Source organism: Carlito syrichta, unplaced genomic scaffold, assembly GCF_000164805.1.
Source record: "Carlito syrichta isolate Samal-C Ts95f unplaced genomic scaffold, Tarsius_syrichta-2.0.1 Scaffold303237, whole genome shotgun sequence".
NCBI lineage: Eukaryota > Metazoa > Chordata > Mammalia > Primates > Tarsiidae > Carlito > Carlito syrichta.
The window spans coordinates 67100-90359 of NW_007247333.1; the positions used below are offsets into that span (position 1 = coordinate 67100).

The 23260-nt window shown below is 49.7% G+C and overlaps 1 protein-coding gene across 1 annotated transcript in view; it reads right to left on the reverse strand.

Annotated features, from left to right (window-relative positions):
• The window catches only part of RIPK4 (receptor interacting serine/threonine kinase 4), a 29421-nt gene extending 6161 nt beyond the window's left edge, over positions 1-23260 (reverse strand). Inside the window, exons 1-6 of the mRNA XM_008058180.1 lie at positions 23179-23260; positions 13961-14252; positions 7623-7771; positions 5108-5157; positions 1809-1967; positions 721-824 (exon numbers count right to left, since the gene is read on the reverse strand). Coding sequence (XP_008056371.1) covers positions 721-824; positions 1809-1967; positions 5108-5157; positions 7623-7771; positions 13961-14245 — 747 coding nt within the window. The 5' untranslated portion in view covers positions 14246-14252; positions 23179-23260. The remainder of the gene's footprint in view (positions 1-720; positions 825-1808; positions 1968-5107; positions 5158-7622; positions 7772-13960; positions 14253-23178) is intronic.

Below are 23260 nucleotides of genomic sequence, written 5' to 3' on the forward strand. Positions count from 1 at the left end.
AAAAAAAAAAAAAAAAAAAAAGGGGGGCCAGATCAGCTGGGCACAGTGGCTCATGCCTAAAATCCTAGCACTTTGGGAGACAGAGGCAGGAGGATCTCTTGAGCCTAGGAGTTTGGGATCAGTCTGAACAATATAGCGAGGTCTCATTTCTACAAAAAAATTAGCCGGAAGTGGTGGCATGTGCCTGTAGTCCCAGCTACTTGGGAGGTTGAGGCAGGAGTGTCTGAGCCCAGGAGGTTGAGGTTGCAGTAAGCTGTGATCAATCATGCCACTGCACTTCAGCCTGGGCAACAGAGACCCCAACATATATACATACATACATAAATATAGCCAGATCTCTATGCTGGGGTACAGAGTCACCCAACACCAGATCTCCCTCTACCAACAGGCCCAGCAGGGACTAGACCTTCTGATCCCCACTGTTCAAAGCACATCCAAGTAGCTGCTGGGTGTGGCACATCAGTGAGTAGTTGTTAAATGTCAAGGAAGCAGGCACTCGTACACAATCACAGCCAGGAGAGGAGGATGGGGACACTGTCGGGCAGTGAACCTGGAACCATCCGTGGGACCTACACTTCAAATGGAGGAGGGGATGGCACAGGGTCAGAAACAGGGAGCTTGGTCCAGGCTGGCAGGGAATCCACAGGGAGGCACATGACTAGGAAAATCCCAGCCCAGACACCGAGGAGACACAAAGACCCTGCTGGAGGAGTCTGCTACCTCGCTCTTGGGCTCCTGGGAACTCTTCAGGTCCAAATCTCGAGCCACTTCTTTTACTTCATCTTCAGGCTTCTCACATAGGGCCTCGGTCTCAGAAGTGATTTCTTTTGGGGAGAAAACAAAAGGGGTGTATCACTCAGATGACTTTCACATACATTTTACTTAGACATCCAGCCTCGTGGGCACTGAGAATTCTCACATGGTTTGTCCCAGGCTGAGCTCAGCAGGCAGGCCCTGGGGCCCCACTTAGGTGACTGCCAGCCAAGGCCAAGCCCCCCCACCATCAGCAATAACTTGCAGGCTCACCAGACTCAGAGTGGAAGGCTTCCTGAGAGCCCCACCCATTAGACACACCAGAGCAGGGCTGCTGGCACTGGGAAGTGATCCCTTTAGGAATATATACAGAGGGTGCCAAAATAATGTACATACATTTTAAGAAAGGAAAAACTATATTAAAATTGTAATATTCAATACACACCAGTAACAAAAGATGAATACAAGTCACATTTGACTTCTGTAATCATAAAAGGTGCTCAAAGTGGTTACCTTAGGTGTCCAGACACTTCTGATTATAGCGTCTCTCAAAATGTCTATACATTTTTTGGCACCCCCATACATCAGGGATATACCAACATCACGTGCTGCTCTCTGCCGTAGCTCCGAATGCAACGACTCATTTCAATTTCATCAGGGTTACTTTCCTACCCCAGAGACACATCTCCTCTAGGAGGTCAAGACCCTAGGGAAGGACAAGCTTGTGCTGCAGACCACAGCCAGGTGAGTCTCCTGGAAGGGGCACGGCCACGTCTGAACCCAAGGTGCCATGTCCAGATTCCTCTGGATGGTGGACCCGGCCAGGGGAGTGGATGGCTGGAGGGACCACTCAGTGCCAGCCAGCCTATCCCGGCCCTGAGTGATGGAGGCTGCAGTGGGTGCTAAGCAACCCCCTCCGCCCCAGTCCCCCATCTATATACCTGGTTCCCCACTCGAGTCGGTTCTCCAAGCCTAGCCTGGTCATAACCTGTCTCCTGCAATATCAGCAGGATGTCCTGGGGAGATCCACACCAGGCCCCTCTCGGGGCACTCACCTTGGAAGGTGGGCCGCTCCCGTGGCTCCTCATGCCAGCACCGCTGCATGAGGCGTATGAGGTCACTGCAGGCGCGGGGCCGGGCTCGGCAGACAGGTGGTAGCTCTGGGCGGTGGCCCTTCACCACCTTCACCATGATGTGCAGGATGTTTTTCTCATCTGCCAGGGGAAGGCGTGCAGGTTAGGGGTGCCACCTCATTTTCAGGAGGAAGTGACAAGTATGGGAACCCACAAGGTTCGTGCCCCACACGAACCTCAAAAGGCGCCTTCACTCCCCTTTTCAAAGCCAGAGCTTCCTGGGACCTTTATCCTCACACACCATTTTCCATGTCCCTGGTTTGAAATCTACTCTTTCCCAGGGTTATGGTCTAGCAGATGGAGTCAGTGTGTCAGGTCACAGAACGCATCTCTCCAGACATCCAATTTAAAGGAAGATCGGGTTCAAAAGAGAACACAATCTGATGAGACGTGTTTTATCAAGAGCCGAGCCCACCCATGCGTGCAATTCTAATAAATGCTAGAGCCATGGCGATCATCACCCACAGGGACCCAACTTTCCCTACAATGGGAAGAAATCTTTCTCAACTCCAATTCCCATCCCAAGGTCAGGCCCCCAGCTGGTATCTCTCTGTGGATATGCCAAGGTTGGGGTGTGTTGGGGTGGGGGGGCTTTCCCTTCAATTCTCAATGTCTCTTCTTTCCAACTTCCCTCAGCAGCATGCACAGGCTCTATTATTATTATTATCTTATTATTTTGGCTCCAACTTCTGCCCTGATTGGGACAGGTTCAAGGTGACCCTCGGTGGGCCAACCTCTTTTTCCTGCTCAGTCTAAAACTACACAGCCCATTAAGCTGGACTTCAAGTTCATTGTTCCCGACAGCCCTTCCCAACTCCCAGTTCCAAATACGCCCACAGGGCAGCAGCTCCTTAAAGGTTGCTGTCCCAGAAGGCGTGGAGTCACCCACAGCTGCCAGGATTCTATACTGAGGCTTTGTTCCACTTTCCCGTTAAATCTTGAGCAACAACTATCTTAAGTATCTTCATGTTACTTCCAGGATAATTCAGACTTCCAAAACCAACAGGTCTTCTGAATAAAATGCAAGTGAGCTAAAGTGAACACCTGGACTCCGTTCTGCCAAATATGGACGGGAAATCCTCGTGAGCTGCTACGTGCTCCTGCACCTTGAACCTCCTATCTACTGGGCAATCAAGAACAGGGCCTGGACCTCAATATGACACCTGGGCCTGGCTTCAGGTGTTCCATCTATCAGGCTGTTTCATGCCATTTGGCATGCTGCCACACTCTAAAGCATCCAGGCCATGGACCTCCACGGGGAAGAAGGTGTGGTGATCAGACAGCCCAGACATAGCCTTGCTGGAAGAGGGTCATAACATATTCCACTCTTCTTTTTTTTTTTAATTTAAAAATAGAGATGAGATCTTGCTATGTTGCCCAAGCTGGTCTCGAACTCCTGGGTTCAAACAATCCTCCAACCTTGGCCTCCCAAAGTGATGAGAAGATAGGTGTGAGCCATCGTGCCTCTATTGGGATTTTTAAAAGCTGTCAAGATACTCTAGGTCCTGTGATGCTGGGAGGGTCTCTCCTCTCCCTGGCATGTTTCCCATGCATCGAACCCTAGTTCATGCCCTAACCAGCAAGGGGCTCCCAACCTGTAGGCCACACCTTGACTTTGCTCTTTATTTTTAGACATTGATGGTCATACCACAACATATCATGAGTAGTCTACAGGAAAAAAGGGAATATTTCCCCAATAAAGCTAAAAAGTACTTGATTTTTACAATTAATGTGCCAAGGTATTCTACCTTTGAGGATGGATGTCAAAAGGGTGGTTGCCTTGAAATGTGGCATTCTAGCTGGGCAAGGGACCCAAGCCTGTGTGCAAATTCACAGAGCTGAATAGTTCAGGAGGTCACCTGCACGACCATGTGGGTGCACTCAACACAACTCAAAGTGGTTCATGTGGTAAATTTTGTCATGTGGCTCATGCCTGTAATCCCAGCACACTGGGAGCCCAGGGGTTCAAGACTAGCCTGGGCAACACGGTGAGACCTCATCTCTACCAAAAAAACTCAAAATTAGCCAAGGCATACTGGCATGCACCTATATGTAGTCCCACTTACTTGGGAGGCTGAAGTGTAAGGATTGCCTGAGCCCAGGAGGTTGAGGTACACTCCAGCCTGGGTGAGAAAGTAAGACTCCAAATCAAGGAAAAAAATAATAATTAACTGGAAATATCCAGAACAGGTAAATCCAAAGAGACAGAAAGCAGATTAGTGGTTGCCAGGGGTTGGGAAAGGAAGGAATGCAGAGTGGTTGCTTAAAGGGCACGGGTTTCCTTTTGGGAGGTTAAGAATGTGATGCCTGTACAGCACTGTGAATATACTTACTGTCACTGAGTTACATACCTTATGTGGCTAAAATGACCAATTTTATATGAATTCTACTAATGGCACCTAAAAGAATCTGTTGAACTATTCATAATAACAAAAACATGGAACCAACCCAGATGCCCATTGAAAGTGCACTGGAAAAAGAAATGTGGTACATATATTAATATGCGATGGAATATCATGCAGCCATAAAGAACAAAATCATGGACTTCACAGCAACATGGATGCAGCTGGAGACCACCATACTAAGTAAACTAGCACAGATACAAAGTACTGAACACCACATGTTCTCACTCAAAAGCAGGCCCTGATCACTGGTCACACAAGCACAAAGGTGGGCTTGACAGACACTGGACACCACTAGGGGAGGGAGGGAAAGAGTGGGGAGAGGGCATGTGGCAAACAGAGGGTACCCAGTCCACTGTCAAGGGGAGAGAGGGCCTGCTGGCAGCTCAAATTTCACCTGCATGCAACCTACTCATGTAGTGAATCCTCTAAAATAAAGTATTTATTTTTTTGAGATTGAGTCTCATTCTGTCGCCCAGGCTGGAGTGTAGTAGCATGCTCACGGCCACCGCAGCCTTGACCTGCTGGGCTCAGGTGATCCTTCCGCCTCAGCCTTCCAAGTAGCTGGAATTACAGGCACACACCACCACACCCAGCTAATATTTTATTTTACTCTAAAATAAAATTACATTTTTAAAAAAAGAAACTGTTGAATGGCCCCTTCAAACCCGTGATTTTCCAACATTCAAATCCCACCACAGAGCCACACCCACAGGAGTATGGATCACAGGTGCCAAAGACAGAAAAGGGCTAGCAGGACATCCCCAAGTTATTCTAGGAAAGACAAACACACAACACCTCAAAGACAGGGCCACTCACCTGCAAACGGCTTTTTCTGTGTGAGCACACCCCAGATCACGATGGCAAAGCTGGAAGAGAAACCAGGCACATGAGCGTCTGTGATCTGGGGCTACAGAGCTGAGGGCTCAAGGCAGCAGGCGTAGCCGCGCTGAAGTCTTTCAGAGAAAGACAACACCGAGAGGCTTCTCATGAGCTTTCAGGAAGAGCAAAAGCTCTACAGTACCAGTGACAGCTCAGCTATCAAACAACAGACTTAAACTCCCCGATTGGGTTTTGAATCTTCAAAAGCGCTCCCCGATGGGGGTACAGTCCTACACTGGGGCAAATGCCCAAATGCTTCAATCACTGCCCTCTTCTTGCAAGCGCCAGGCACAGAGCATGTGCTCAGGCATTTGCTGAAAAATGAATGAGGGGGCAATTTACATCCCCCTCCCCTCTCCAAGGATCTCATTCTTTTAAAACAGAGATTCGGGTTCTGATCAAAATGTTCCTGACAGAGGCTCAATGAGAGTTCACCAGAGGTTGTTAGAGAAATCAGGAGGCAATCCAGCTGAACATCCCAAAGCAGGATTTTTTTCGGGGAGAGGAGACATTTAAGGAATGTATTTATTAGGGATATATTAACATATATTAATTACTCTAGATACACAAAAAAAGAGCTCAATCTGATGAATTTTTAAAAAACAAAAGAAGGGAGTTCAGAAATTGAGCTACCAAGGAACAATGAGTTGATGGCAGTGGCTGCTTTTTTTTTTTGAGTTGGAGTCTCACTCTGTTGCCCAGACTGGAGTGCAGTGGCATGCTCACGGGACACCCCAGCATCGACCTGCTGGGCTCTGGCAAACCTTCACCTCAACCTTTCAAGTAGCTGGAACTACAGGCATGCGCTACCATACCCGGCTAGTTTTTGATTTATTGTATAGATGAGGTCTCACCAAGTTGCCTGGGCTGGTCTCAAACCCACAGGCTCAGGCAATCCACTCGCCTCATCCTCCCAAAGTGCTGGGATTACAGGCTAAGCCACCGAGCCTGGCCAGTGGCTGCTTTTTAGAAACACAAGAATGTACCACTGAATTAACTGAGGCCAGGTATTGTGGCTCACACCTGTAAGTGTGGCTCATGCCACCATTTTGGGAGGCTGAGATGAGAGGACTGCTTGAGCCAAGGAGTTTGAGTCCAGTCTAGGCAAGAGAGCAAGGCCTAGTCTCTAAAAAAAATATAGCTGGGCATGTTGATGTGCACCTATAGTCCCAGCTAATCGGAAGGCTGAGGCAGAAGGACTGCCTGAGTCTAAGAGGTCAACGAGGCTATGGTGAGCCATGATCATGCCACTGCACTCCACTCTGGGTGACAAAGTAAGACCCTGACTCAATAAATACATAAATAAATAAATAATTGAAACTGCACGTTCAAAATTTGAAACTCCCAACTCTATTCCCTCCCCAAACTGCAAGCTGCAAAGTGACATTCCCCAGGGGACTCACCACTCAAAGGCCTGGCTAAGCACAAGCATAATGGCTATTGTTAAACCAGTCAGCCAGGACTGTAGGCAGGTGGCACTGAAAGGCAGAGCTGAAATGCTCTGGGCCAGGTCAGAGTCACAAAGCACAGGAGGACAACCACAATGAGAGGCTTAAGTCCGCACTTACACTCCCTTTCCCTCTTTTCTTCTCCAAGAAGTCTGTGTAACTCAGACCTTTACAGCTTGAAAAAAGAGGGAACGCAGTGACTAGGAACTGTGCCCTAGGTACATAAACCCCACTGGCTGAGTTTGGGAGCAGCCTCAATAAGGTTAAGTGACATTAGGAGGTGTGAGCTGCTCACTCCACAAAATCAGAGAGTGAATTCTGGAGAGCCCAAGTCCACATGCATATAGACACATAGGCCCCTGAGAGCTGCAAGTTCTTCCAATGGACAAGTCAAAAAACCCACGTTTCATAAAAACACCAAAGCTCTGACTGTGCAGGGTGACTATCTGGTTGCAATTGGCTTGAAGTGGTCCCAACCAGGAACATTTTTCTCAGTTGCAACACTTGGTAGAAAGAAACGTTTCTTATGCTCCTGGGGTGGCCTGTATCCACTGGCTAAGAACCCCAAGCCAGCTGGGCACAGTGGCTCACACCTATAATCCCAGCACTTTGGGAGGCTGAGGTGAGAGGATTACCTGAGCCCATGGGTTTGAGATCAATTTGGGCATCTTGGTGAGACCTCATCTCTACAACAAATCAAAAACTTAGCCGGGCGTGGTAGCTACTTGCAAGGCTGAGGCAGAAGGATCACCTGAACCCAGTAGTGGGTTGAGGCAGTGGTGGCCGTGAACCACTGCATTTCAGCCTGGGAGACAGAGTGAAACTCTAACTCAAAAAGAAAAAAAAAGAACTCCAAGCCTCACAAGCCACGCCCCTTTCACTTAGACTGAACCTCACATCTGACTGGCACCAGGAGCTTTTCCCAAAGCTACTGCTCAAGGCATGACGCATCAGGGTTCAGAGCCCCCAGCATGCATGGGGGACAGGGGCAGTACGTCACCCACCTGTACACATCATGCTTGGTATCAAAGAGCCGGCTCTTCTCCCGGATGCGCTCTGGAGGAAGGTAGGCAATGGTGCCAAACAGGCCGTCCATGCTGAGGTCATGCGAATGGGACAGCCCATTGCACTTGGCCAGCCCGAAATCAGAAATCTACAACAACAGGCAGAGAGAGTCCATCAGTCTTCCATGGTGACAATTTAGGATGCTTTGTCAAAAGCTCCCCTCTGCAATCCCTAAGGGTGGGTTGCCTGGGCTGCATTACTAGGGGTTTTCCAAGAGACTCAAGGCCTGTGCTTCTCCAGGCAGTCTGGCCCAGACTGGCAACGAGGCAGGCGCTGGGGCAGAACCAGGTCTGGAGGCATCAGGAGCCACGCACTTGATGGACAGGGAAAAGATGACGCTTTAAGAAAGGAATTCACAGGGAGAGAGAACTTGGGAAGAAGTGTCTTCTAACTTGTTTAAGGCATCATGTTTGCCATCAAGGTTGACAGCCCAGTTAGGATAAAGAAGAAAACCAAGCTTTAGAGTATTACATAAAGAGTGACACGACATGTGACAATCAGGTTCACTTGCTGGGGGGTCTCGGGGATCTGGTTATGTGATCCTCCAGCCAGGGAGGTAGGCAAATGGCTGCAAGTTCTTTATAGGAAACACACCTTCAGAAGCCCTTTAAAGCCACAAAACACACACCTTGCAGCTTCCTCCACCTGGAGTGCTTTGTGATCAACAGACACTTCCTGGCTTCTTCACCAAACACGAGGCATTAGAGTAAAGGTCTGACAAAAACCCTGTGGGCAGCTTTGAAGGGTAACGGGACACCCGCTCCCCCTGAACCATACCTCTGTGCGCATCTGTGGGAGGCAGGTCTCCTTTGGGCAAGAGCATCCTTGAAGCTCCCTTAAATCCACAACTGGAGACCTTCACCGAACCCCAGCCCGCCTTTCCAGGCCTCTCTGAGGAATCTCCTTTTCTGCCAGTGTCCCCATTTCTAGTATAAATTAGACCCCTTAGTCTGGGCATGGTGGCTCAGGTCTATAATCCCAGCACTCTGGGAGGCAAAGGCAAGAAGATTCCCTGAGCCCAGGGATTCAAGACCAGCCTGGGCAACATGGTGAGACCTCATCTCTACAAGTAAAAAAAAAAAAAAAAAAAAAAATTTGTGTTTGTTTGTGTGTGTGTGTGTGTGTGTGTGTGTTAGCATGCGGTGGTGTGCTCCAGTAGTTCCAGCTACTTAGAAGGGTTGGGTGAAAAGATCACCTGAGCCCAGCAGGTCAAGGTGACAGTAAGCATGCCACAGCACTCCAGCATGGGCAATAAAGTGAGACTGTGACTCAAAATAAATAAATAAATAAGACCCCTTTGAAGGCTCTGAAACTGTGTGGGCTGAAGCCCACCTCATGTGCATTAATGAGACTCCTGATCCTCATGGAAAACAGCCTCCATTCTCCTAGGAGGCTTATGGATTTTTTTTTAAAAGCCTTTTAATTAATTCCTGGGCTCCTCCTCAAACACACCTAAGGAGTGAGAGGAAATGGGGCTGAGTCAGGTCTTTAATTCCAGCCTGGCCACACCCATAAAGTGAGCCAAAGGGGCTGGTGTCATACTGCCAATCAGTGTCAAGAGTCTCTGTCATATCTGTGGGAAGGTAAAGGAAGAAAGACTTGAAGAAGGGACCAGCCATCCCCTCACTCCCTCTCCCACCCCTATTCCTCCATTTTCCCCCTTCCCACCCTCCCTGCCCCCTCATCTTCATGGTCAGGCTATGCCAAGGCCAACTCTGGGCCACTCCCAGTCTTATTTGTCCTGTGGCCTTTGAGCCAGTGTAGTCCTTAAGAGACACCCTCCTCCCCCACTGGTGAGGAAACTGCTGTTACCCAGAATAACACTGGATCCTGCAAATCCCTAAAGCAGCTGGAACTAGAAGTGGGAAGACGGGACAGTGTGCCATGACTCTCAAAACAAGTCTATGAACAGAGGAAGTTTAACTCCAACTAGGTTTAGCAGCTTGAAACATCTTAATTCAGAAATGACAGGGTCTGGGCTGTGAGGTCTCGCCCTGGTACGTCCCCTGGCCTGCAGCCTTTCCTCCTTCTTTGCCATTGTCAGACAGAGCTGGACATTCCAAAATATACTTCGTGGAAAGAAAATAAGCAGAAATTCCTGGAAAACCTCTGGTGTAAAAATGCACACTCAGAACTTGGAATTCTGGGAGTGTCTAGGACCTTCTGCATGCCCCTCCCTCTAGTCCTGGGCTCTGGGCCACTGGACTGTCCTCTGCCCTTCTTACTGGCCTGCCCGGAGCTGCCCGCCCCCGCCCTGCATCCTCAACTCTGGGCCACTGAGGCAACCACACGAAGAGTAAATGCCTCATGACATACACACGCTCAGGTTGGCAGCTGACTCAGTATCCCCAAAGAACTCAGGGCTCCCAGGTGACCCTAAGCACACAGTCCTTCAACCTAAGGGTCCATCCAGGTGGGCAAGGTTGACAGCAGCCCAGCAGGGCTTGCCTGTCTTAGAGAGAAAAGCATTTTAAGTCACAGAAGAACACGACTCTCGTGTAACCCTATTAATACGGTCTGTTCTGGTCAACTGGATATATAAGTGCACCCTGAGACTTTAAAACAAATTATTTTATTTTTACCTTGAAATTAATGATGATTACTATTTTAATATTGATATTTAGTGAAATGAATACTGAATAATGGTGATCATTAACTTAGTATTATGTGTCCATAATGTACTTCGAAAAGCAGGGGCTTACAGTGGAATTCTCAGTTCTAATCATGCTATGTACAAAAAGTTGGCCCGTATCAGTTACGAGGCAGGTGAAATGGCAGCTGAGGGTCGAATTTCAAGATTCTAGATTAAAGTCTTCTTGCTTCAAGTGACTATCTACAGAACACCACCTGGGAGCCTGATGGCCAACCCACGCAATGCTCCCAGCCTTCGTCCTCAGGACCAAAAGCACTGACTCTCAGAGCTTCAAGCAGTTCCTGACCCTGCACACACACAGCTATTTCTAAGAAGAAAAGAAGCATGTTATGTAAATACCTTTTTCTGTTTGTTTTGGGGCTTCTTGATGGTGACTCACATGCCTGATTAAGAAGGGTGTCACACAAAAGTGACCTTTCCAGGGCCTGTGAGGGTATGTGGGGTACTATCATGTTCCAGGGGAGCCACGCAGATGCAGTCATCTACCAGGGCTTCCCTCTTGCTCCATAGTGATCCTGGGTTCCCTACTGACCCACTGATTCTTTTTTTTTTTTTCCTTGAGTTGGAGTCTCACTCTGTCACCCAGACTGGAGTGCAGTGGCCGCGCCTGGCCACCACAGCCTCGACCTGCTGGGCGCTGGCAATCCTGGCGCCTCAGCCTTCCAAGTAGCTGGAACTACAGGCGCGCGCTACCACGCCCGGCTAATTTTTGATTTATTGTAGAGATGAGTCTCGCCAAGTTGCCCAGGCAGGTCTTGAACCCACAGGCTCAGGCAATCAATACACCTCAGCCTCCCAAGGTGCGGGATTACAGGCTGAGCCACCAAGCCCAGCTACACACTGATTCTTTATAGAACCTTCACCCACTGAGACTGTCATTCGCCAGGTCTTCAAAATCACATTCAGGGAGGGGGGCAGTGGGGGTGGATGGATGGGGGCATAGTCAAACTAAAGAACCTCAATTCAGTGGTGAAATGCCCCACAGGAGGACAAGCCTGCAGACTCTCAGGCAGAGGAGGGCACTCACTTCCTAAATGCCTACTGTGTGCCCTGGGCTGGGGAAGATGCCCAGATGAGCATTAATATCCCTAACTTGAAAGTGATCATCTACTAGTAACAGAATGACCACCAGCACCAACCCTGCCAAGCACTTCCTGGGACCAGGCTCCATGCTAAGCACTTTAAACATCAAATATAATAACTTGTGGCAAGCATTCTCCCTCCCTCACCCACCCCCAGGCTGGGTAATGGCTCCAGAGACCATGTTCCCAAGGACATGGTCATTGTGTCCTTTGAGGAACATCCACATATTTCCCCCCCCAAACATTCAGTATGCCCCATCAGGAGACTTGTAGGCAGATAGAAAGGGACCTGGTGAGCCAAAGCTGTGGCAATGACACTGCGTGCCTCTGGAAAGACACCAGGTTGTGATCACCTTCAAAGGACCACGGTCACCTTCAGAGGGCTGTGGTCATCCTCAAAGGACCACAGTCACCCTCAAAGGGTCACAGTTGCCTGTCCTACACCTGGCGTGTCTGGCCAATACCCGATGTGCATGTGACAGCAATCTCTCTGAGAAAAGCATGTCCCCAGCAACCTTCTCCTTATTCTGCAGTCCTTAAAGACAGGGCATGAGGTCTTTTACCCTCTATTCTAATCCAGCTGTGCCTCCTGCATGAGAAACCTCATGTTTTCCAGACTTACTGGGCAGTTTCCTGGAGGCTCTTCACCTGCCTCCCCATCCCTCCTCCTCACAGCAGAAAGTTGGCCCCACCTCTCACCAATCCCAAGGGGCCTTCTCCATGCCCTGCCCACTGGCCACCTACTCCACCTTGGAGTGACCACTATGCACTGCGGTCATTTTGTTTCCTGATGTGACAAGCACAGCAGCAGGTCAGGTGGAAATTGAGGGCTCAGGAGGCTACAGGATCAGGTTCCAACTTCTGCACCATGACTCACAGCTGGATAACACTGGCTGCTCATTTAACCCTCTGAGCCCCAGTTTAACGAGAACCAGGAGCCACTGTCCGCTCTGCATTCTGCTGAGGATGAGGGCCACTCCTGCAGGTGAAACCTCGGAAGACCCTTTCTAGTATATAGTACACAATTGAAAGCAGAGATTTTGCTATTCCTGCACTACCCAGGAAGAACCCTATCAATGCCAGCTGAGAGTGGAGGGCCATATGAGAAGCCCAGCCCGGCTCATCATAGGAAATAGGAATCCCAGGGATCCCAGAACATGAGCAGACACCACACTAGGGCCAATTTAAACCAAGTCATTTGGCCGGGTACTATGCCTGTAATCCCAGCACTTTAGGAAGCTGAGGTGGGAGGAATGCTTGAGGCCAGGAGATCAAGACCAGCTTGGGCAACACAGCAAGACCCTATCTCTAAAATCAAAACAAAAACCAAGTGGTTCACTTGGCAGAACAGCGCTTACATCTCCTAGCAAAATTGTATTATTGTGCAAACCCTACTTACAAGACACACTTGTAATCACTGCCCAGAGTGAAAATATCAATCTCCCTCCACCGCCTCACCTGGCTGAGTGAGGCGCATGGCATGGCCACAGAATCTAGGCACAGGGAGCGGCTGTGCACATGCCACATGGGCCACCGCTCCCCTGTTCCACCTGAGAGCTCAGGGGAAGGGTGGGGCCCTGAATTCAGGTCTTTCCTAATTAATGGTCAGGCCTAAAAAGAGGTCTGGAAGCACTGTGCCACCAGGGCCAGCAAAGCAGGCAAAGCAAGCAGCGAGACTCCTCTGCTTGTCCCATCCACGAAATCCAGACTCCTCTGCTTGTCCCATCTCAGCTCCTTCTCATGTCCAGGCCAAGGCAACCACTAGTGGACAGTGGAGAATTCCAAACCTCCCAATAGCTTGTGACTCTCATCACATGGAGAAAACCACGGCATGTGCCATCCACAGTATCAACAACAGTACAATCTTGGACACAAAGGCCACCAAGGGAGAAACATGAAATAAGACAACATTGATGGAAGATAAAGATGTTAATAACTGCCAATACCATGCAACCAGAGCAGTTTTCGTTACATTAACCCTCATATTTTTCTGCATTTTATAAACTTATCAAAGAAAAAACAGTAAAGCTCCCAGGCCTTGGCCAACTCCATCCTGCCTCTCCACACTCTCCCCAAGGCAGGGACAGGGCAGATGGGAAAAGAAGCCTCTCTTCAGGCACTCTGTCCACAACACTCTGTGGTCCTCTGCAGAGCACCCCCATATTTGTATAGCCCAGCCCCTGAAACCATTGAGGGGAAATACACCTCTTTGCTGTGAAACCTGAGGTCTCACAAAGACACACCTCGTTCATAGTTTGATTTCCAACCTGATTTCCTACGACTCAGTAAGACCAGAATCTGTGAACCCATCTCCTTTGCCAGAACCAGTCACGTACCAAGACATTCACAGGCCCATCTTCCAGTTGCTTGGTATATAGCATTTATACCAACCACCACAAACTTAGACTCCTAGAGTCCCTATGCTGGGAAAGTCCTTGGTTTCAAGGCCTCTTGTTGCGCCTCTACCCTAGTCTCAACACTCCACTGCACTGGAGACAGATTCACTCTGCTCAGCTCCCGTGGACACTGTGCAGGTACCCACCTTGACATGGTAGTGAGCGTCCAGCAGGATGTTTGCTGGCTTCAGATCCAGGTGTAATAGTGGCGGGGCCATACAGTGCAGGAAGTTCATGCCCACGGCTGTCTCATGGACGATTCGGAAGCGCAGGTCCCACGGGAGCGGCTCCGAGGCCAGTAGCTTCTCCAGGGAGCCAGTCTCCATGTACTCCATGACCAGACCCACGGGCTCCTGGCAGATGCCATACACAGGCAGGATGTAGCGGAATTTGGCCATCTCCATCTTCTTAGCTTCTTCCAGAAGCTCCATGCGCTCCCTAAAAAAAGTCCAAGAGTATGAGGAACATACAGTGGTCACTCAGCTAGAGACACAAAACCCCCCAGCCACAGGACAAACAGCCCCAGATGGCCAAGAAAATTACTCAAATGCACAAACACAGAACACACTTGCATGTCGTATCATTAAATCCTGGGCCTTCCAGAATTTCAGTCCTAAAGCTGCATGCATGCACCTATGCTGATTTCCCAGAGTTATGAGAAGGGAGGAGGAGAGACAGTCTAACAGTTATCTGCACACCTACAGACAGTAGTGGGTCAATGACTGGGGTCTTGGGGTCAGCAAGTGCAGGTTGGCAATCCCTTCTCTAGAGATGAGGGAAGAGAGGTTCAGGTTCGACTTTCAACTAGCTATTTACCTGAGGAACCCAACTCACCTCTGTTTCATCCCAATCCCTGTCTCACGCTCAAACTAATGAAACAGCACGAGTCTAAAGCATGCGTCTGCCAAGGGACAAATCCAGCCAGCCACCATATTTTAAGTAACAAATGTTAAATATAGTACAAGAGACATGACATATTATTTACCATTTTAACCATTCACAAGTGTCTGATTCCGTGGCATTCCACACATTCGCAACGTTGTATGACCATCACTACCCAAAACTTCCTACCATCCCCAACAAAAATATCGCACCCTTTAAACAATAGCTCCTTTGCTCTCTCTTGGTGCCTGGTAACTTCTTTTCTACTTTCTGTCTCTGTGGAATTATACAGTATTTGTCCTGTGTCTGGCTGATTTCACTAAGCACGTTTTCAAGGTCTGTTTATGCTGTAGCATATGTCAAAACCTCCATCCTTGTTAGGGCTGAATAATATTCCATGGTACGAATAGGTTACATTTTGTTTACCCATCTCTCTGCTCTTGGTGCTTGGGAGTAAGCTACACATCTGCACAAGCCAGAGGACAAACACCTAGAGTACCTGCTTCCAATTCTTTTGGAAACATACCCAGGTATAGAGTTGCTGGGTCATGTGGAGTTCTATGTTTAACCTTGTGAGAAACTGCCAAGCTGTTGCCCACAGCCTGCCACCTGTTTGCGTAAATAAACTTTTACTGGAAGACAGTCTCACCCATTCATTTACATATTGGCCATGGCTGCTTTGCACTTCAAAGCACAGAGGAGTCATTGCAACAGAGGCCCTGTGGCCTGCAAATCCTAAAGTATTTTTACTTTCTAGCCCTGCCTGGAGAAAGTTCTTCAATCCCTGGGCTAAGGTCACTTTGCTGGTGTTTTTCTCTTTTTTCTTTTTTTTTTACAGACCAGATTCCCACTGGTCTGCACTAGCATCATGGGTCAAAGTCTTAGAGTACATTCAGGGTAGAAGCTTGAATCCTCCCAAGATATGTATTGGCCATGCAGGATCTAGGTTAGTGGTTCTCGAACACAGACACAGTGGGAGGTCCCAAGGAAGCTGGCTGGAATGCAGGTTCCCAGGACTCGCTCCTTGAGAATGACTTCCAGGTTGGGGCTGGGAAATCTGCTTTCTCATAATAACAAGCTCCCTAAAGAAAGTGCCCAGAACCACACCCAGAGAGACCCAGCCTACTGGAGCAGGGAACTGAGCACCTCTGCCTGCACAGAGCCCTTGCCCATAGCCCCATCACGGCTACTACCACCAGAGCCTCCCAGAGACCAGACCCAGCCCGCTCCTCCTGGGAAAAACCCTGGAGCAGCTGCTGGGAAACCATCAACCTCCCTCCCCTTCTGGCCTGCTGGAGAATCCCAAGGGTGCCAACAAAGCATGTCCACTTATGGATCTGAATTCCCAGGTGGGACTCCAATTCCTCTCAGATCTCCCTTACAGTTAGGAAACATTTTCTACGCAGGAGGAACAAGACCAGGAGGAGCCCTCTGGATCCTTCCACCCTCCAAAAGTTCTGCCCTGTGCTGAGCTCTCGCCAGGAAGTTCCCATACAGGCACTGGGGGCTTGGACTCCTGGGTATAGCCCACTGGGCACACTGGACAATGTCTGGAGATATTCTGATTGCCATGACTGACGGATGCTACTAAATATCCTCCAACTCACAAGACAGCCCAAGGCAGAGACTTTTCTGGTCCCAAATGCAATGGTTGCAAGTCTGAGAATGCCTGCTGTAAATGAAGTTAATGCATTTTCAGCCAAATTTAAGGTAAACTACACCATCTAGAGTCACCATTTGAGTATGTCCAATATTAACCTTCCCTTTATTTTAAACGGTTTCAAACAAGTATTTACTGAACACACACATGTTAGAATTGGTGACAAGAAACCACTTCCTGCCTTCATGGTGTTTATGTTGACCTTCTAGAAAGATGGGGAATTATACGAAAAAAGAAGCATACCTGAAAATCTAACACCTGTAAATAGAAAGGCCAGGGGCGCTGGGAGAATCAAGGGAAACCTGAAGTCAGAGCAAGAAAGGGATGGCAGGAAGGGCCTGTGGGAGGCCAGAAGGTTGAGACCCGTGAAGAGCCTGGTGGATCAAGGAGGCCAGCAGAGGGGTCACCATGGACCATTTGGGGCAAAGTGGAGGGGGGAAGCCAGCAAAGCATGACACACTCTGCAGGGGTAATCAGTAAGACTGGATACTGACTGGATGTAAGAGGAAAGAGGCACACAGAGACCACTCTGGCTCTCCATCGGGAGCAGCTGGGCAGCCCCAACAGGGGCATGGAAGGAGAGGGCTGCTGCGGCAGGAAAGCAAGAGTATGCTGAATAAACTCACAGAGCAAGGAATTCCACTTAGGAACAAGTGAAACAAGCATGAGAAACGAATCCTCCAATTCTTATACGACAAAAGGGGGCATGATGTGTGGCCTGACCTCTTGGCAAAATGTCCACAAAGGTGTAGCGCCAGCCTGTGGGGAATTCTCGGACTGGGCTGAAGTGCTGCCTGACACCAGGATGTTGTGAGCTGCTCCCTTCGGCTAGGGGAAATGCCATAGTGCCAGGATTTGTGATGGGTGACAGCGCCCTGGCCAGGCTACCTCCTCCCTGCAGCCACAGATTCCAGTGAGCACAATGGAGCCGTCCCCAGCTGGGTAACTAACAGGCCAGTCCAGGAGTTCAACCCCTTCCAACAGGCATTGGACAAAAAGGAAGTCGAGGGCCCCACATCAACGTCAAGCATCACCTAAAATAAAACTGGTCACCGAAGGAGAAGGAAAGCAACACACCTGGGCTCCTCTCTGTCCTCTTCTGGGAAGAAAACACGAGGCTGAGACCCTCAAGGTTACTCAAACTGGTACTAGCACAACTACTACTGCTGCAAGTCCCTCAGTCCCAAGTTGCTGGACAGGACCTTATATCAACTGCTGCTTGTTTTATACCTTGTTAAGAATCAGAGTTATGATGCTTCTGTTTCCGATTGCTTTTATTTTCTTTAAAAACCCTTGTCTACCGGTGTGGGTGTCCCTTCTCAGAGCCCAGGGCCCAGGTGTCACTAGCAGAAGTCCTTCTTGAGGACTTAGAGACCAACTTCCAGTGTAGCCAGGGAGGTAGAATCACTTGAGGACTCTTTGTGGTAAGACTGTTGAGTGTTTACTCGCAAGCCATTAACAAGAATCATTTTTCCACCTGAAACAGACTTTCTGAGAGCCATCTCTCTGAGCCAAACCTGATTGCAAATATGTACTCTGAGAACAAAGTCAATTAAAAGCAGGCTGAATATCTTACTAAATGCAAGCTCTGAACCACTCTGCAAGTAAGTGTTTTCTTCTATTTGCCCAAAGGGCTCAATACATAAAACCCAGGTGACTTCTGACGGCAAAGTGAGCTCATTAGTGACTCTAACATTCACTGGCTGGCAGCAGATCACACCTTCCCCAGTGCACCAAGTTCAGCAAGTTCTCCACCCTCTCCCTGCCCCGGGCCCTTTCTGCAGAACCAAGACCCCATTTGCCTTCTTTAAAATAAAACAGAAAAGAACTGCCACTCGCACCTGAAAGTCAGTCCCAGCTCAGATCTCCTGAGGGAGTCCACCCTGACTTTGCACAAATGCCTGGAGGGAGGCTGATGTGACTTCCCCCTCCCTTTCAGGACACTTCCTTGAGGAAAATCAGCCTTCTTTGAAAATAAGTTATTGTTTCCAGGGGCAAAATCACCTTCTTCAAGACTGGGCTATCAGAAATGCCTCAGGCCAGGAGAGGAATCCCAGGACTGCTCAGTTATAGGCTCAAGGCCCAGGAGTGGAAGTGATGGGGGAAGGACTCCCTCACACACCAGCCTGGATTTTGTTCAGAAGGGTCAGCACTTCCACAGACACTTCTCATATCATTTATTGTCTAGTAACCACCAAGCTCAAATTCAGACCCTTCTTCAGTGGCTCCCAGGACGCACAGCCTGGGGTGTTCAGGCAGCTTTAGGAAGCTCAGGCCCCTCTCGGGTCGGGTGTCGCCCGGTAGCATTTGCAATTCAATAAGCCTGAAGGGGGCCTTTCCTGGAGCTTCAGGAAAAGGTGTTTCTGACAAGGGAAATTTAGAAGTGCACTGTGCTGGGAGAGAGGAAAAAACCACCAACTGCTTTTTAATCAATGACAATTATTTTAACACAGTTTTTTCTTCTAACCAGTGTCTGGTTTGTGTTGATGACCACACAAAGGAACTGTTTTTTTATGATTATTTCAAGACCTGGAAAGATTCTGAAACTAGCCCCTGAGTCTGTGTGCTGGGAGCACAGGAACATTGCGGTGCCAAGTGTCCAGCAGGTTCATGCCGTCACCAAATCACATTTCTTTTTTTTTTTTTTTTTTTACTGTGTGGATGTCTTGCCCAGGCTGGTATCCAACTCCTGTCCTCAAGTGACTCTCACTCCTGGCCTCCCAAAGTGCTGGGATAACAGGAATGAGCCCCTGTGCCCTGATTACCAAATCCCATTTCTTACTGTTAATAGTGATGGCAACATTTCCAGGCCACCAGAATCCCTGACATCAGTGTTAATTAAGACATAACCTTAAAACCTGTGATGTGGCTCACGTGCAGCTCCAATGAGGGACACTCAGCAGGGTAGTATCCCATTCCCATTTCCTTCACTGATTCTGCTTCCAAGCAGGAACAAAGAAAGAGCCCCCACGCCCTTACACCCCCCTTTGGGTTCCAGGTGGAAAATCTCTGGGCATTAATAGGACCAAGTTAGGGTTCAACGTCTTAAAGATACACACTGACATTAATTTGATTTCCTTCTTATTTAGGGCTAGCCAAAGTGTATCCTCCCACCCCAGGGAGGGCACCGGAGAAGGGAGAAATATCAGAAATGTCATCACACCCATCATTTCCTAAAGAAACTTTCTAGGGAAGCCACAGGGTTCTCCTGATTCAGTCAGAAATTCTAAACCCTTGCTGAGGGCAGCAATGGCGGCTTCCCTCTAGAAGCCTGTATCTTAGAGAGGGGGAAAGAACAGGCCCCTAGGACACAGTCTGGCAAAGGTGAAGAAGCAATCAGCCATGGGAAAAGAAGGTGGGGGGGGAGGGGGGACGACGACAGGACACTCGCTCAGGTAACAAAGAGCCCTGCAGGAGCAACCTGGGAACCACCTTGGGGAAAACACGGCCGGAAAAATGGTTTCATCATGTGTTAGCCGATGCCTCTCATCCAGGCTCTGCACACCAATCCAATTATGTTCCCAGGGAGCCTCGGAGGGGTTCCCACACTGCTATTTTTAAAACTGACAAGAAATGGGCTTGTCCAATTGTCAGCTCTGTAGTTACAAACCCAGAGTTTGCTCAGGCTCGCCCCGACTAGCCGGCGCGGAACGGTATTAGCTGCTTCTGGCACGCCTGGGCCAGGTGCTTTGTTATTCTGAACATCCTCTCAGCTGGGGGCTGCAGGGGGAGAAAGGGGAGACAGGCCCTTTATTCTCTCCAAACTGGTAATGGCGCCGCCCATCTCTATACTCCAATCTAGGCCCTGTGACCCCCAGTGAGGGTCACCCAGGGAGGCCAGATGTCTCTCTAAAGTCACTGATGAGACCCTCTAAGCACCAAGTCCTACAAGGAGGGTAAATTCAGATCAGTGAGGTGCCACTTGTGAACTACCAGGTCCCCTTGGTAGACCCCCTTGGCAGGCACCTTCCTGCCCCCAGGGAGCCTCACTGGGCATTGGAGGAAGGCAACTTCCACTTTTCCCAAACAGAACTGCACATGCACATGGCCTGGGGCAGTCTGCTGGTGGGAAAGCCCAAAGTGGGCACAGGGAATGAGGGCTAGCTATGGTCAAAGGGTGGATAAAGACTGGGACAGGACAGCCAGGAGATCCCAGCCCACCTTGAGGGGTAGCAGCCCTGAAACAAGCAAATCAGTCTTGCCCACACCTATAGCTGTGGTGGGTCCCCATGCAACAAGTGAGAGGGCCATAAATGACTCCAATCACCCTGGGGAAAGGCCCGGATGCAAATGTCCAAGACAGCTAGGAGGGCTACAGGGCTGGGGTCTACACACTGGAGACTCCAGGAAAATCCTATACTCCAATCCAGGGAACGCCTTGCAAATAATAGGAGGCTGAGGTGGGCAGCAGCTCAGCGAGGAGCACTGAAAAATTGTCAGGATGGATAGCATAACTACTTCAAGGCTTAGAGGGGCAACCGTGTAAGGCTGCAATGGACCCAGTTACTCCTGGGCCACAGCAGGATCGATGCGAACTGATAAGAAGAAGCTCAAGCAGAACACCGTCAATCATTAACCCAAAGGAGTCAACCTCTTCACAGATAGCTGGGGTCTGACCACCTTATCTTCTCAGTGCAGAACAATCAACCACTGCAACAAATGCCAAACTCCAGCCTGCTCTACCGGCCGGCAGAGTGCAGGAGGTGAAATGCTTCCTGCTAGGGGATGCTGACCTCGACCAAGCTACCTGACATGCCACCACCTGCCTGCTTTGGGCAGGGCAGGAAAGGCTTCCAGGTAAAGGACAAAACACTTTTCAACCAGGCTATGCAAGATCCTAAGTGACCCGCCTCGAGTGAAGAAACCCTACCCCCAACTAGGCCACCCAAGAAACAAGGGGCTGGTCACTGGAAATAACAGAAGGTTTGAAGGATGCAGGCTGATGAGTCAGTGCAGAGAAATGCTTGTTTGCAATACAAGAAATTGGTATTAAAATCTTCACTGATAAAGGTCACTTCAACTAGAAGACTGCATCAGACAAGTGTCCCCAAGAGGGTAAAAATTCCCCTTAAAAAAAAGTTTTACCTTCCAGAACCTGACTTCTGGCTGGTATTCAAAGTGGTTTGGATTTCATCAAAATAACCACAGCGCCCCTCCTGGCCTGAGAATCTCCCTCCCAAGTTCTGGGGGGCACACAGGGAAGGAAGAGTGTTTCCTCGGCCTCAGTAAGCATCTCACCTTTTAACTAATGGTGACTTTATGATGCTGGTCACCATGCTACTGAAGTGTCCAAGAAACACTGGATTTGAGGGTTACAGCAAAAGCTACCAATAGTCACAGCAAAAGCTACCATAGTCACCTAGCCAAAGAGGAAAACACAAAGGGAGCAGACTGGGGCCTTGAGGAATACTAGTTACCTCGTGGGGAGACAGCACACACCACCACCCTGACACAAGTATCACTACCCTTCTACGGAAAAGCTGGGGCTTCGGGCCCCATCACTCACTCAGCCAAGCATTTGAAACCAGGCAAAGGCTAAATGGTATGTAAAAGGAGCTGCTTTTCTGAGTGTATGCGCACTCAGGGCTGACCCCGTGTAAGGAACTTGCCAGGTAAAATACAACACAGCTTCCATGTAGAATGGAGGCTGCACTACAGTATAAAATGTACTAAATTGAAGCTTACAAATAAATATTAAAACTCAACCGTAAACTATCAAGTTTGCACACACAAAAAAAGTTGCTTTTTCAAGAATATTCCTCCTCACCCCCCAAAATTACGCAAAGACCACAATCGATCCACTGACTCTAACAGGGGCGGCTCTGCGACCTCCGCAGTCGTTTTATAAACCAGAACACCTGTTAGGGAGGAACCGGCAGGTTCCATCCTGGCTTTTGGACGGGGAAACTGGGGTGCAGGAGGGCCCTCTGGAATCGACACAGAACACCTAATGCAAGGCCCTTTCCCAGAAGTTAGGTCTCAAAATTACCTCAGCTAAATCGAAGGTGTGCTGGGCCGAGCGAGATCCCGGTTCCCCGCCCGACCCCGGCCAGGCCCGAGCCCCGCAGTCCCAACGCGCAAGCGCCCGGGAGCCAAGGAAGCCTCGCCCGAACCAAGCCGGTGCTTCCGACCGAAATAATTACCGCCTTACACCAATTTGTGCCCCAACATAAATTACTAAGTAAGTCGAAGAGTCTAACTACACTCACAAAGCCCGGATGCCCACATTGTAATTCTCCTAAGCCCGGCGCAGACCGCAGCGCCCAGACGGGTCCGAGGCGGGCCAGAGGCGCCTCCAAAGGGCGCTAGTCGGAGGAGCACAGCGGGCTCGCGACCCCAAAAGTCCGGAGCCACTCGGGAAGGGTGTGGAGCACGACCGGGCACTTTACGGCGTCCCGGGCAACCTCGGCCCCCGAGGACACAGAGCTGCCACTGTTCGACTGGGTGGGTCGACTATGGTCTATGTATAATCTGAGGGATGCGGAGTACACCTTCGAAAAGCAACTTTTTTTTGCCATGGGGGGGTGTTCACCATTTACGGCAGATTTTTAATATTTGTGTGTAAACTTCAAGGAGCCACATGCCCGGGCCCGGATGTGTTCAGTGAGACCCGGGGTCCACCAAAGCAACGCCGCCGGGGCAAGCCGAGCGGGCACTGCCGGGCGCTCAGGGCCTCTCCCGGCTTCTGGTCTCCCCTCCGAGGTTGCTCCGGAGGTGAGTCCGGTGGAGAGAAGGAGACTCCCGGAATCCAGGCACCCCGACCCCGCCCCGCCACCGCGCGCCGTCCCCCGCCCCAGCGCCCCCGCCCGGACCGCCGCTAACCTGTCGTCGACGTGCAGGCTCGGCGAGCACTTGATGGCGAGCCACGTCTTCCAGTGGACATGGCGCACCTTGTACACCTGCC